General features: G+C 33.8%; 1 protein-coding gene across 2 annotated transcripts in view; it reads right to left on the reverse strand.

The window, feature by feature from the left end:
• Positions 1 to 15,311, reverse strand: part of rsh (Rap GTPase activating protein radish) — a 131,004-nt gene that overhangs the window by 71,687 nt on the left and 44,006 nt on the right. The window contains exons 3-4 of one of the 2 annotated variants that reach the window (XM_076120917.1): positions 11,622 to 11,672; positions 1,327 to 1,446 (exon numbers count right to left, since the gene is read on the reverse strand). In XM_076120917.1, coding sequence (XP_075977032.1) covers positions 1,327 to 1,418 — 92 coding nt within the window. In that variant the 5' untranslated portion in view covers positions 1,419 to 1,446; positions 11,622 to 11,672. Of the gene's footprint in view, positions 1 to 1,326; positions 1,447 to 11,621; positions 11,679 to 15,311 lie in introns of those variants that run through there. The other variant, XM_076120918.1, reaches the window with a different exon arrangement.

The raw sequence follows: 15,311 nt of genomic DNA on the forward strand, positions 1-15,311 counted from the left end.
TTATTGAAGTGGAAACAGGGAATGTGCTCACTCGGTTTGAAATCTCTCGACAATGAGATCCAATTTACTCGTAAACTTAAAGTACTCTGTAATAGATAAGGCAGTACATGAGAATGAACACTCGATTGACTCAAATTTCAATCATTGTTCGATGTAAATCGATCGGTTAATATCATCCATTCTCATGTCATGGCTTATTTTGTTTATTTTGTTTACTCTTATTATTAATCTAAAAGTTAAGCTACTTACCAGTGAAAGGTATTTTACCAAATAAAATGCCAACGTGTATACGATTGTATTCGACATTATAATTATAATTATAACTTATCAAACATGTATTTGGTAAAATATCTTAGTAACAATGAAGTGATTCAGATCGGTGAATTCTAACTGAACTTAATTAACTATAGTCATCCTTGCAATCGATTAAGGTGAACAATTTTAACTACATTTTAATTCATAATTTACAAACTTTGTGATTTTAACTACTAAGTTATAAACTAATCTTCCTACCTACCTGACTGTTACTCTACAGTGCATATCGTTACTACTACATATGTTGATTACTTAATATCTAGTTATTCTAATGATATACTTTGTTCATTCTTATTAGGTGTTTGTTGAAATGCATGTGATGTGTGTTTCATGAAAGTGCAAGTAAGAACTTTGTACAGAGTTTTTAGAATATGGACGATATTGTGAGAGCTGATTTGTAAACTGCGTGTTATTTTTGATTTGGTTTTCTTTTCATTTCTATTTAATTCGCCTTGTAGATTGTATACAACTAAGGCCAAACTTATTAAAAACCCTGGTTATTTATCTTAAAGCAATACGTATTCTACGATTGTTAGCGAGGGTCAAGATCAAAAGAAAAGTTAAGCAGCTCAAAAATAAACTTTTGAAGAGAGCAAGTATGCAATTGATTTGCTGGTGATTGCTAATTATTATGAAATTCGATCACAAGAAATAGTATCTACTAAATACTGAATGTGTAGATTTTCATTTCGTCTACCATTTCTTGCGTTCGAATCACATGCGTTGCTAAAACTAGAAAGCTAATTTAATAATGTTCCAATCATGGTTTTAACCACTAGGCTGATTTGTTTCGTATTTGATCATTCTGCTTTGTATAAAATGAAAAGAAAGAATATATCATGCATTACCCATATTTACGGTTGCGCTTATTTTCAAAAGCGTAATACTTTCGAGCTTGGAAACATTCCATGCGTGCGCACTACAGGTGGCTTGTCAGGCTTGGTTCAAATTTCATGCTTGGTTCAAATAATCATGCTTGGTATAAATAATCATGCTTGGTTTTCCAGGGACCTGTAATGGCGCAGTCGAGGTGAGGGGGACTGAGGCATGTCGAAAGCCGGGTCATTTGGGGACAAGGCGCTAACTGAGGGTAATTCCCACATTGAATATCACATCAAACACTTTGTACATCTGAAACAATAGGTAAATAAAACTTATTAGTTTGCAGAATGATACCGTTTCCCCAGTGCTGAAATTTTGTTGGAAAATTAAAATAATACACATTAGCAAAATTAAATTGTTAGCGTTGGATAGTGTTACTTATCTAAGTTAGCTAAAGACTGGTTTCTTTGCGCTCTAAGTTTAAGTAAGTTTTAATATTTTTGTGTTTTATGTTGTGTGTTAAGTGTTTAGTTAAAAAAGTAGTCCATAGTTTTGCACTAGTCAGCAAGTAGTATATTCCTTTATTTACTATTTGATGATCATCGTCGTTAGAGTTTAGTTTCGTTCTACTTAATTATGCACAGTTTTAATTGAAAATTCGTGTTCCTTATCACTGACGACCTTTTAGGCCTGTGTCCTGTGTCACGAACTGTCAATTTGTTGAATTGGTCTGGATATCTGACATCTTATTTTATTATAGTGAACAGCCAGAGAGGCTTTCGCATAATGTAGCGACGCGTAGAGGACAGTTTACACACAACTTTCCACAGCCCCTCTGAAGTTTTTCCCGAAGTGCCTGTATATTAAACTAGATGGCAGCACTGCAACTACCCTTGAAAAAAGCTCGCAGTAAGCTGATGAGTTTACTTGTACAACGAATAGATGGCGCTGTACCAGTTACATTCTTTCTTTTTGTTTTCAAGATTTTCAGGATGTTTTGTGTTTAGTTTTTTTATAGTTTTCTTTGATGCTGAGACTTTAGTTGGGACTTTGAATTCAGTGTAAATTGCCCAAAGTAACACAATACCCAACATAAATATTTCTAAGACCGTTTAACTACCTTGCGGAACTATTAAAAACTTCAAGCTGTTCATTTTAAACCTAGAGGAATGGAGTGAAGACTATAATAACAAGGAAAATGTATGAGCAATTATAATATTTCCGCAGAACAATTATTTGAATAGCTACACCGCAATTGTGCAGAGTGATGCAATCATCTGAATAGGGTAGGAAATAATATAGCGATTTTACTAAGTAAAATACCTCGCTCTGAGCTATTTCGTGGAACCGAATAATTTGAAACGGGAAACATAAATCCTAGAAAGAGAGGCTTAGACTCGCTTCACACAAGCCAACCAATTAGATATTTCGCAAGCCGTCTTCAATGTACTTCTCAGGTATTTTCTCAATTAATTTTCATGTAAACGGGTGCCTTTTGTACGAACCCTGCAGCACTCATAACCGTAGAGCTTATTTGCTCGCTCGTAATAGGAGAATAAAGGTACTCAGTATACTGAATAATTCGCTCAAGTGGTTGCTTTTAAGTCGTTAATATTTTTAGAGAATAGTCGGTGAACAAACGGGAATGTTGTTCAATTTAGATTGGTTTTTGATTGATGGGGACGGGTAAAGTTTTAAATGAATTTTGTTGCGTGCGTCCCGGTCGCCCCGCGGCTCGTGGGCCCGCCCCGCAGCCCCTTCATTCAATTAGTCCTTAACAAATAATACGTATTCTGTAACGACATATTTAGGGGTGACAGACTCCATTACAATGTATGGATTTTTGTACGGATTTGATGGATGCTGTTGTTTTGTTCAGACTTCGTTACCACGTTTTATTTGTGTTTTAACTGCTTCACTGTTTTAAATGTTATGAATGAAACAAGGTTTTTTTTATTACAGCAGTCATTAAAACAAAATCTTTAGAACTAAACATTATAGTTTGGTTAGTGTAGAAGTACCTTAACAGAACCGCGTACTACGTATTAATAAATCCCTGTTAATTCCCTACTTCAAATTCTAAACGCAACAATTCGAAGCCGAAACTTAAATTCGCGTTGAACAGTTTAATTCGACTAATTTTATGCTACCAAATTGTTTCGTTCGGCACTCCAGCAGCAATTTCGGATTAAACCGGCCATTGAATGCAGTGGAGCTTTCGTTGAAAATAATCGTTAACAAGCAAATTTCATTGTCCTAACGATGTATCGGATGGCTCCATGCAATTTTATACATCTCGTTAGATGAGATTGTATGTAATTCGTTGATAAGAGGCGATAGTATTACGTAGCACATAATATGAAGTTCATTGTACACAATATTGTCGGATGTGCTTTGTTATAAGCTTGCATTGTTGTTGGATCATGAATGATGCGTTGCCTCTATAATTACAAATATTTTTATCGACAATTTATGAAATGATTAGCTGCTGCATTACATAAAATAAATTATTTAACTTTTAAAACATGTAAGAACTTCGTGATACATATTTATCATCTGCATTGATTTTAAAATGCGACCTAGGGAACAGGCCTGTTTTTCATGCACATGAACAGATACGATGAAGATTCTCAAAGATGATTTCCATTTATTCCAGCTACGTTCGAAGAGGAGCAGAAGGTACACGGTCCAAAATGAATAATGATCGGAGGAATGTTTTTGTTCGAATTCGCAAGTCATTATAACAAAATAATTCTGGCTACAGAGCGAATGTGATGGGAAAGTAATGACAAGGCCTTTTTACCTGTTTTATTTTTCAACTTTTGTTAAACATAGCCTCCGTGTTACTCTGTTTTAAATGTATTTCTGTAATTTTGTATTCCGGTTTGTAATGTAGGTGGAAATACTAAGGTTGTTTATTATAGAGTTCAATTAGAAATCTGTTCAGATATATTCGTATAGCGTATTCCCAACAAGCAAAGGCTGTTTAATAGGTAGTAGTCATTACTGCTTTTCAGTAGGTCATATTAAAATAAAATTTCATGCTGAGTTTAAACTAAACTTCCAGGAATTATAAAGCTGAATAACGTACAGGTGTATTTATTCACGCTCACAACATAAACATATCACCGTTATATTAACAGCCCTCCACAAAATTAATTAAACTTGGTCCAGTTTTCCAATATTATGGTTTGCTTCATAACTATATTTGTTCAATACGTAGTTAGGAACTACGGAGTTTGGTCAGATAGCCCTTGTTAAAACTTAGTGCCAGGTACTCAGATGAATTTTCATAGTTTCAGAGACTGGTCCGGCAATCCAACTTCCTGTAGGACCGCTTACAGCAGTAGTTAAGTGTTTTGCGGTCCAGCGCTGACAGTCCCCTAATGATGCAGGGATCCGGGAAATTGGAGCGAAATTATTACTATGCAAATTGAAATTGACGGCTGTCAGATAAGGTTACTTTAGAAAATAACGTTAATATTGAAAACTGAGTTATTTAATAATAAATTATTTTGGGTCGACGCTCGCTATTTTCTGACCAGGGCGAGGACAGGTCGAATTTATAATGAAAGTGGATGGAAAATAATTACTCTTTGGTTAAATGTCACACGAAAACGGGTATAGACTTTTAAGACTTATTTTAAACAAGATTTTGAAGAACCTAAATCGCAGTATTTAATATGATAACACGAGTTTGTAATTAAAACTCCTCGTATTATTATTTTATACGCAGTATTGTGTGTGATTACCAAAACGATTACAACATCTGTTGGTTTTGTTAATAAATTCCTACCCCTGTGGAATAATAAATTGTTATTTGGGAACAAATATCAATCGTTGTTAAAATAATCCATAAAAATGTATTTCATATAATATGTTCATAGCTAGTCCGTATCAGTTACAAGAGAGTAACAGATGACGCGGTATCTCATACATCAAGATGTTCCAAGAATGTTGCCACGGAAAATAGAATGATGAAGCACAATTGAATGAACCTACCATATTTATAAAATGTCTAAATATACTGCAGCTGGTAATATCATAAATAAAATAGTATTGGTTTGATGAGTATACGTTTCTATTTTTAAACAAATTTAAATACCGAATTGACTTATTGAAAATAAAAAGATTTATATTTGATGTAAATTCTGGGCTATAATTTATATCTACTATAAATTCAATAAATTTAATAAATAATATAAATTTATATCTACTATAAATAACCATTAACAGTAACATTACATTGAAAGATCGTTTTAGTATTTCAACCTTCTCTAAGCAATATAATAAGTTTTACACTCACATTGATATAAAATCCTTTAATATTCGCCCATATAAGCTTCTTACGTTTATACTTCCACGTTTATTTGTACCCGATCCAAGAACAAAACATTGGTATCAGGAACTAAACAATAAATGTATACAGAGCTTTTCCGCTTGGACGTGAAATGGGCTTTAAACCCAACGATTTCGTTTTACGACGCGACGCTAATAAACATGTGAATTTAGATAAATGTATGGATATCTGTTGCTAGGGGATATTGTTATTGAATTTTGAGGGATTCTTCACCCCCTACATTACTTTAAGTGGGATTGGCTGGTGTGTTTGTAAAGATAACTTATGTCAGCATACAACTATACTGGATTAATTGAAAAATATGAAAGATTTCCAGGATTAGATAAATAAATAAATTTAACCCATTAATGTCCCACTGCTGGGCAAGGGTCTCCTCCCGTAATGAGGGAGGGGTTAGGTCTTGAGTCCACCACGCTGGCCAAGTGCGGGTTGGGGACTTTGCATGCCCTCAATAAATGTACTAAACAAATTTTTAGGCATGCAAGGTTTCCTCACGATGTTTTTCTTCACCGTTGGAGCATGTGATTATTATTTCTAATACACACATAACTTCGAAAAGTCATTGGTTGTTGCCTCGGATTCGAACCTGCGACCACTTGCGTGGGAGGTGCCAACTTAAACCAATCGGCTATCACTGCTCAGGATTAGATAGTTAACGTTATAAGCAACAACTGTTGTTTTACGAGTTCTGACATAACTCAATATCATTTTAACGAAAAAAGTGTATATTATATGAAAATAAATCGCAATGTTAGTATAGTAGTGGTCACAAACCTCAGTGTGAGAAAAAGAGAAAAGATTTCGGTTCTATAGGAGATATATTCCACTTATTTATTTATTGCGTATTGTACCAACATCGCATTGCATAACACAAAGCTTAATGAAAACTCGAATAAATATCTTTTGAAATGAAATGTGAAATAATATCTGACGAACCATCTACTAGGACATTATACTATCTACAAGGTATTAAATTCAGACAAAATATTCAGTCAAATTTCAATAGTATGAAGCGCAAATTCCATAAATGTTTTAAATCGCGATATTCGATATTAAATCTGAAATATGACGCCTGTTTCTGCATTTTCGGTAGGTATTTAATTAGTAGATGTAGGTCATTTATACAAGCACGCTTGATTTCATATTGGGCGTAGGAATATATGACACCCACATCCCACATTTTACCAAATAATATGTTTTTAATTGGTTCGAGGTTTTTGCGATGTATTGGAATTGTCGGATATCGATTTGTTTTCGCTTAAAGCGCGCAATGCAATGAGAAGTTTAAATAATCATAAATATGCATTAAAAAAAGAAGTATGTAGGTAATAATTAACAGTTTAATCCATTGTTAAACATAAGCAACAATGAGACAAATATTCCTTAATTAAGAGTTTTGCAGTCAGTTAACTAAATATAGTCTGTATACATTTCTTCTGGAACTAAAACCATCTACAAGATGGAACAGCACATGGACACATCGCTCTAACACATTTCATTAGTACAAAAGCGAGTGAACTAAAACACATAACTACAGTCTTACATACCCATTTATTTCTTCAATTCGTGGCTGTCTATGAAAATATGATGTTGAACAGAAAGGTATTCATTAGACTAATGGAAAATCTTGGCAAACGGCAACTACAAAGATTTTAGTGCTATTAGATTCATGTTATATCATGTACCTTACATTCTTCAGCCTTTACTAATGTAATTGGAATACTTTGCTTATTTGATACCTCAAGATACGGCAAATCACAAAGCTCCCTAGAAATTACTAGGAGTCATAAAGAAAAAATAGATATCAATCTTTGGGACCTCTTACTACAAGGTGAGTTTGAAGTTTTGTTTTCGCATAATGCATACTTCGTTGTTAATGCTTTTGTAGAAATGGGTAATATGTCATTTATTTATATTGTGAAAAAAAAAATTGGAAATAGGTTACAAAAGGTACTTAATGCTTTCTAACTTATTATTAAATTCTTATAATTTAGTGATAGTGCTTTCAAACCCATAGAAATATCTTCTTTTGATAAGTATTTCGTACAAAGTATGCCTTATTCTTTCTTCGAACAATCGAAGAGACAATAACTGCTCATTTATTTAAACAAACAATCCTAAGTAAACCTTGCGAAGACTTTTGTTACCAAAAAGAACAATCTCGAATGTTCCTTAAATCTATATAAAAATCAACGTTAAGGCTCTAAATGTCTAATCTAAACGAGGAATAAGAAAGATAACAACCGTTAATGAATGATAAACGGAAGGGGAACCCGCGAACTTTGTGGAGGGCTAAGGGTTGAGGGTCAACGGAATTGTTTGGAGACGATGGTATACAAGTTTTAGTAATTACGAAGTTTAAATGCTTAGTATTGTAATGAATATTGAGAAGAAATGTACGTAAAATAGTTACATTTAATGTAATAGATGTAATAACTCGTTGGTAAAAACCGAAAGAAAACCCATCTGACGATGAAGGTACAACCCGATAAACTTTCAAATGGTGTTTGGGATTTGCATGCGGTAATAATAATTTTCATTCGTCATAGATCACTCATTATGTTTTAGAGTGGGAACAAATCTGACTACAACATACAAAGCAATTGCTAATAATGCCAAACGTTTCCAAATCCAGACTAAACTATCTACCTAAGTCAACTGAAATTGAATATAAAAAATATATATGAAGCCTTCTTTACATAAGTCGTAAACGGGTCTAAGGCAAAAGGGTTAGGTGGTACTACGCTCACAATACGGCGGGATCATTAATTTCAATATAAACGCCACATGTGACAAGGCTTGGGATGTGACTCGGACGTTTTGTGTTTTACAAAGAATTATGAAAGTTTCCCGCCTAGATCCGAGCTGTAATTTGTCATCGTGACGTCAGCCCCTAAATGACCAACGGGATTTTCGTAACTTTTTTGTGTAGATTTTTTTTGAGTTTTAAAACGCAAATTGTAATTGGTTGTGGTTTTTTATTGGTCTTTGCAGCTTGGATGTAACTTATATGTCAGTTAAAGTTTTCTACACTGCACTACACTATGAATAAATATCGTAGCATTGTGCATTAACATACTTTTAAGTCATGCAAATTCCCCAATCCGCACTTGGTCAGCATGAAGGACATAAGGCCTGACACCGTTCCTCGTTTGGGAGGAGACCCTTATCCAGTAATTGAACATTGACGGTGAAAAGAATAAAAAAAATATTACACTCAACTTAAATATGTAGCGATGTAGAGATTTAGAGTCTAGTAGCAGCTTTTGAGTTTTTCCATGAAATTGCGGCTGAGATGTCGTAAACAATACTTTAGTGCATGATAAACTTTTTAGTCTAGTAATATTCAAAGTCAAAGTTTCAAAGTTATTCTTAGACGATTTCATATAGGAGTAATAAGAGTACTGTGTATGAACTTTACAATCGTAATACATTCATGTACGTTTAGATCTTGTTTGACTTTTAGGTATGTATACAATTCATTAATTTATTTAATTTGATGGTAAACAATGACGCATAAATGTTTCTAATATAATTCTGTCTAAATACCCACCAAAGGCATAATCAAGTGAGAGAAAATATTAAGTATATTTTTGCTGCAACATAATTATTATACTTTAAAAAAAATGTAAATTTCAGGCAATTTCTTTGTAAAGAATGCCGCGTGGTACATTCAAGGTTAGACTTAACGACTAAACCTGTATATAAAGCTAGACCGATTGTGACCCGATCTTCCGGACCCTTGGAATATCTAGGGCTATAAATCTAACTCCGGCAACGACAAGATTCATTAAGGTCCCAAAATCGTTGTACTAACTTCTAAAAGGTCTAAAAGTAATCAATTCAAAACTAGTAAATGTTTTGAACAACATACATTAGGAGTTTTGTTTACTGGGTATGTGCGGCTTAAGGAATTTTATTTATTTTGTGATTTGTAATAAACCATAATAGGAAAAGTAAAGGTTGGTTCTTACGTACTCTTTAATGCTTAAACGATTTTTAAGTAATTTAAAAGGTTTTAGGAGTGGTAGCTTAAAACAAAGTATAACCAGAAACGAATCCAATACACGACTCTAGTCAGCTTTACAGCGTATATAGTTCAAATACATCATAAACCAGTTGAAGGAGTAAAAACAAAGCGAAATAACGACACATCATGTCGTACTAGAGACGTAAAACTTGAAAACAACATTTTTATAGGAAAGGACATAGCTTTTATTGTTTATTGCGCCGTTTATTGGTTTTAGGACATCGTTTCAAGAAGATTACGCGTTCTACTCGTAAATAAGTGGTGAGGGAGCTGACGAGTCGACACGCAAACATTTTGTTAAAGTTGGGTTCAAACAATTCTGTTTGGACATTCAGATTTTTATTAATGTATTATTTTATTCAAGAAACTCGCTTAGTTTTTTTCTACGAGGGACCTAACACAGTTCAAAAAGCTCTAAGTTACAACTGAATTGAAAACACGAACATAGAATTATATTTACAGTGGGAAGTAGGAATTGAAACGATAGTTTACAGACGCATGTGTCGACAACTCTCTATGCACACAACGATGACGTTAATCCGTGCATTGAATTAGGCCAAGGACATTACCTTCCTAGGAATATATTTCTATAAACTCGTTCCAGTTTTAGATAACTCAGGTTTGCTTATTCTCGGAATTAGATCACGACTTGTACAAAGGAGCGGCTTCACAAAACGGGGGAGAGGCTGCTCGCTAGTTAATAATATTCCCGTTAATTCATTCAAATTTAGCCTTTGCTAGATTTGCTTATTCTAGCAGTGAAATCGTGACGGTTGTACAAAGGACAAGGATTTGACTACTGATCTTTTGGCGCAGTCTAAGTTGTAGCCTCAAGGCTTTAAATTCCTTGAATTTCGTTGTTGTTCTTGGTATTCTACGTTGCTCATTGTGAATTTATAATTAGTATATTTTTGTAACTAAACCACGTGTTTCGTTGAAGTCGTTCAAAGGAAACGCTTACGGATAAACATTCGTAAAAGTCTCTTCAAGGTGTCGTTGGGTACCTTTAATGCAAGAATAATTGAATCTGTTTTGACGTGGAACGCAAACAAATCGAATTTTATAACCCTAAGAATCTTTTCCACGCGGTTACATTCGCGAACAAAAGTTAATTTACACAATTTTCAGATGACGAAAATCTTTTAAACAGTATTTTTTCTGTCTTCAAAAAATAATAATAAACAAATATTTAGACTAACAACATTATTTAACGCTCACCAAGAAACAAATCTTGGCAAGTTCATTATCTTTTAATTCTAAATTATTATTTAAAATTAAACGCTTTGAGTTAATAAGATTCATAATAACCTTTTTGTACAGAGCGTGCTTTCATTCCGAGTTTGAAACTCAGGTAAGTTGTGAACCACTTAATTACGTAATCAAATAGAGGTGTAACTAACTACTAGAGGTGAAGGTACCTACTACTTTTTGTTTGTTTTACCCGACTGTTGGGATGCGGTATAAAGTTTCTTAAGCGATTTTGCACTAAGTACTGAGTTAATGAAATTTTATGTTAATTTATTCGTGCTAATGACTCCTGTGTGGGAATAACAATAAGATACTTTAGGCTTTTTGTTCTATAGTCGAGTTAATTAATGTTTTTATAATGAAATCTATACTGTAGAGTTTAAAGTTTATTTAAATATTTTTCCACCTATTTAAAGTCTCAGCATCAGACGGCACGCCCATTCATTTTTATTTAACAGTTTTGTTTAAAAAACTTCTAGTCTGTAGCATGATAAACATATGTTGCTATTTTTCATTTGAATAGTTTTATCCTAAATGTCATGTGTAGTTGTGTTCATGTAACATGTATTATGAAATAGAGTTGTTTATCATTGTTAAAATGATCTACTTATGCTTTATTAAAACAACATTATTTTTAATACTCCACAGAAACATGTAATAAACTACATTTGACCTTTACAATATAATATTAATTATACTAATTAACATCATGGCGCTAACCACATCGATACCGGCCACTGGAAAATTAAATCACTGTTAATTGGAACACATTCATTTGCGTAAGTAATTTCTGTGATCATCGACAACACATTAATGTTGTTGTACAAATGTTGTAGTAATACTTACATTTTGCTTAAAGTATATCACCAAATTCCCTTCCTTCAGTATTGTCTGCATCTGTAACAATGAAAATTATATTTATTGAATTATGCTATGTTAGGTCTTTCAATAAATACTATTACGAGCTTGTCTCAGAATTTAGACATCCTGTTGGATTAAACAGTCGCGTTTTCAAAACATGTTTACAATTCAATAAAACGATTTCAGTACTCTCGTAGTCACTAAATCCTTAGCTCGTATTTAATATCGAACAAATCCCGAAGAACCTTTTTAAGGAGATCCTCGAAAAAACTCATTTTAAGTAAAGACACAGAAATACTCAAATGGCATAATTACTTGTCGAAAGAATATATAAGGTTACTTTGTAAACTGATTTCAAGTTTGTCGGGACAAGTTGACGGGTGTGGCAGAGAGGATCAGCCCATTGCTATCTGAAGTGGGTGTTGACTAACAAAGTAGGTTGAAGCTCGCTAATTGTAGGACGGCCTGAGGCGAAATTACAAGTCCTTCAGATCACGCCCATCGCCTTTGTACTTCCTTTTTGATATTCGCAACGAAAAAAAATTATACACAATATTTTTTTCCCCTTAATTGGTTTGTTAGCAGTTGCTGACGAGTTTCTGAACGAAGTCCCGTCTCGTGTAAACTTTTTTTCTTCATTTTTTTGTCGTCGGTGATAAAATAATAATTACGTTTGGCAAGTTCGCGCCAAATTGGTGAACCGTACAGCTTAAGCGATGTGATTCTTTAGCGTTGATTGTTTTATTTACCGTCAATATTTGTGTTCTGATAATTGCGAAACTTTGCGAAATTATGTATTTGTAACTAAGTTACGAATTGCTTTGTTTTCTTTGCTTATCTTAGTTTACCTAGCGGAACAGTGAAGATGTACGAAATTCATTTTGCATTGGCGTATAAGCGGGCGTTTATAGAATGGCCAATCTTGCAACACTGCCATTAACTACCGAGTTTATATATTTAGCTAGTAGGTAGCTAAGCTGAAGTAAATGTTTCTACAATCACCAATAATGGTGGTGAGTATAAGTAATTGTCAACTAACAGTTGTTTCGCTCAGTCAAAGGCAAACCCTAACACAAAAGGTAATTACTTACCACGAGAATATGAAGAACAAAACTCATAACTGTACCTATGTCGTTCTCATACATACTTTGTTATGAAGCGTGGGAGTAGACTGAATACTTGTCTGGTTCATTCTTTGACCTACAAGATAAATTTGTTCAGACTTCAGAGCATACTAGAGAGTCGTCTGAGATATAAACACAAGCATTATATAAAATACTCATACGCATGTTGAAGTGGTTGATTGTTAGATATGACCCAGGCATGGACAGACGTATACCTACATTATACCATATAATATGTAATACAATACCCCCTTACTTAACTAAATGATCGTAAAATGTTGAAATATTGAGCACATTGAAGAGTAATTTGGTAGGTATATATTATACGAACATACTATCTGTGATTCTATGACAAGAATAAAATTTTGTTATTAAGTCTTTCGTACTAATTATTTCTCCTGAGTTGACTTTAAAGCGTACACATTAATGTTGTGTCATCAGTTATCAATAACACTATATAAAGATCAACAAGGACTACGAACTGTCTCTCGAAAGTTGTTTTGCAAAACTACTAACTAGTTACGACTAACAAAAGGGACCACTACCTACATGTAAACAGTTTAACATATTCATATTCCGTTATAATCACGGCACATGTCTGTAATACAGACAGGGAAGTAAAACTCAGGACATCGCCTTGTTATTACGGTTCAGTTGGCCCCAGTAACGATGTCTCGCAAATTGCCACACACGTGCATACCTACAAGTTTGAGCAATTCATCTGTAGTTACACAGATCGTGGGAGCAACGAGATTGTGGTTATCTTCGAACTTTGCTGTTATTGGATATGAAATTAGCTTGGGTTGTTCGTAAGATTTCGTTCTCGAAGAGGACCGAGGTTACAAAGGTAGAGTACTAAAGTATTAATTGATACTTTGCACGATGATTGCGCATTACTATTTGTATCTTTTACGCTAGTAATTGTAATTGGTGTATTTTTTTTTTAATGTTCAGAATATAAAAGAGAACTTTTCAAATGATTACAATATTAAACAGCAATATTTATATCAATTGCTTATGCTTAGAGATAACAAAGACAATGTAGTCAAGGTAAGAATCAAATCAACTTACGCTAGATGTTTTTACCGCACGTGTATAATTCATTATTTTAAAAACATCATCGTTTAAAACATTTGGAACTACATCTATCATTTGAACCGTAAATTCTAGCGAAAATGAAATATTAAAATATACTATAATAACTCATAACCATAGTATATTACTACACTCCTCGTGTGAATCCCAAATTTTCGGTCGTAACTTTTTAATCATCCACTAGGGTTATCACCGACATCCGTGTTGGAAATGTTTCACGACGTCGTTGTGTCCTACACCGGCCCATCTGAAGGAACCCTTGATCTTTGACCGGCCGGTTTTATAGTCGAAAATATTACTGCTTTTATTTTATACTGATAAATAGAAAGGATGATTTTAAACTTTAGCATTGTTTGAGACATTATTACTGAGTTTATTTGTGATTTATAATTGTTTATTGCACCATAAAAACTAATTAAAAGACATGACATTACGAGTGTGTTTGTTCGTATCGTAAAAGTCCGCAACTTACCAAAAAAACTGCTTTACGTCGAAAATACCAAAAGTAATCAACTCGAAACTGATAGTGCTTCAGTCTCAGTGGACAAAAATCCTCTGATTTTTTTTATTACAGCCCCCCGGATATGCATTCTTCATCAAAGAGTTCAAAGAACAAAGGCTGTTCCAATTCCATTCAATGTTTTCAATGGAACGGAATAATTTTTCGCCGGTTTGACGAAAAATTGGAAATAAATCAAATTATGAAGGGACTTAGATACCAGGAAGGGCTTTACAAGTTGATAATAAATGAGGAAACCTCGAAAGATCCTTTAATTAGACCGCTATGAATAAATAAATTGAGTCTGAAGACTTTAACTAAATAAGACTTCCTTTTCAGTTTTGGATTTAAAGACTCCAGTCTTACAGAGGTATAGCAAACTACTGGCTGTAGGGATGTATGTTATTGTGTTTTGTATAGAATAATAAACTAAGATGTTCGAGTCGAAAGTTTCAAGTTTGTAGAAATAGAATCGACGCGAGCTCTATTCAAATTGTCCCAAAAGTTTGTTCTAAAAGCAGCTCTATTATTGAGCATCGGGAAAATCTGTTCATCAGTCTGTCTGTAGTGAAATTAGAACAGAGTTGTCGGGCCTTGGTGACGTCACTCCACCGCCGGAACAATTGAAATAGGCTTTCCAATTTCCTGCAAACTCTGTTCGCGGAAATAGAACGTTTTTAAATGTTATTTTTAGTTGCGTGTGTTGTTGTAATAGACTTGTTGATTGTGATGTGCCACAAAGCTCGGAAACGTTGTGAATTTTTGATCGACCTACATTTTGGGACATGTAAAATTGATTTATCTATCTATACTAATATTATAAAGCTGAAGAGTTTGTTTGTTTGAACGCGCTAATCTCAGGAACTACTGGTCCGATTTGAAAAATTATTTCACTATTAGATAGCCCATTTATCGAGGAAGGCTATAGGCTATATAACATCACGCTACGGTCATTAG

Source organism: Anticarsia gemmatalis, chromosome 12, assembly GCF_050436995.1.
Source record: "Anticarsia gemmatalis isolate Benzon Research Colony breed Stoneville strain chromosome 12, ilAntGemm2 primary, whole genome shotgun sequence".
Lineage (NCBI taxonomy): Eukaryota > Metazoa > Arthropoda > Insecta > Lepidoptera > Erebidae > Anticarsia > Anticarsia gemmatalis.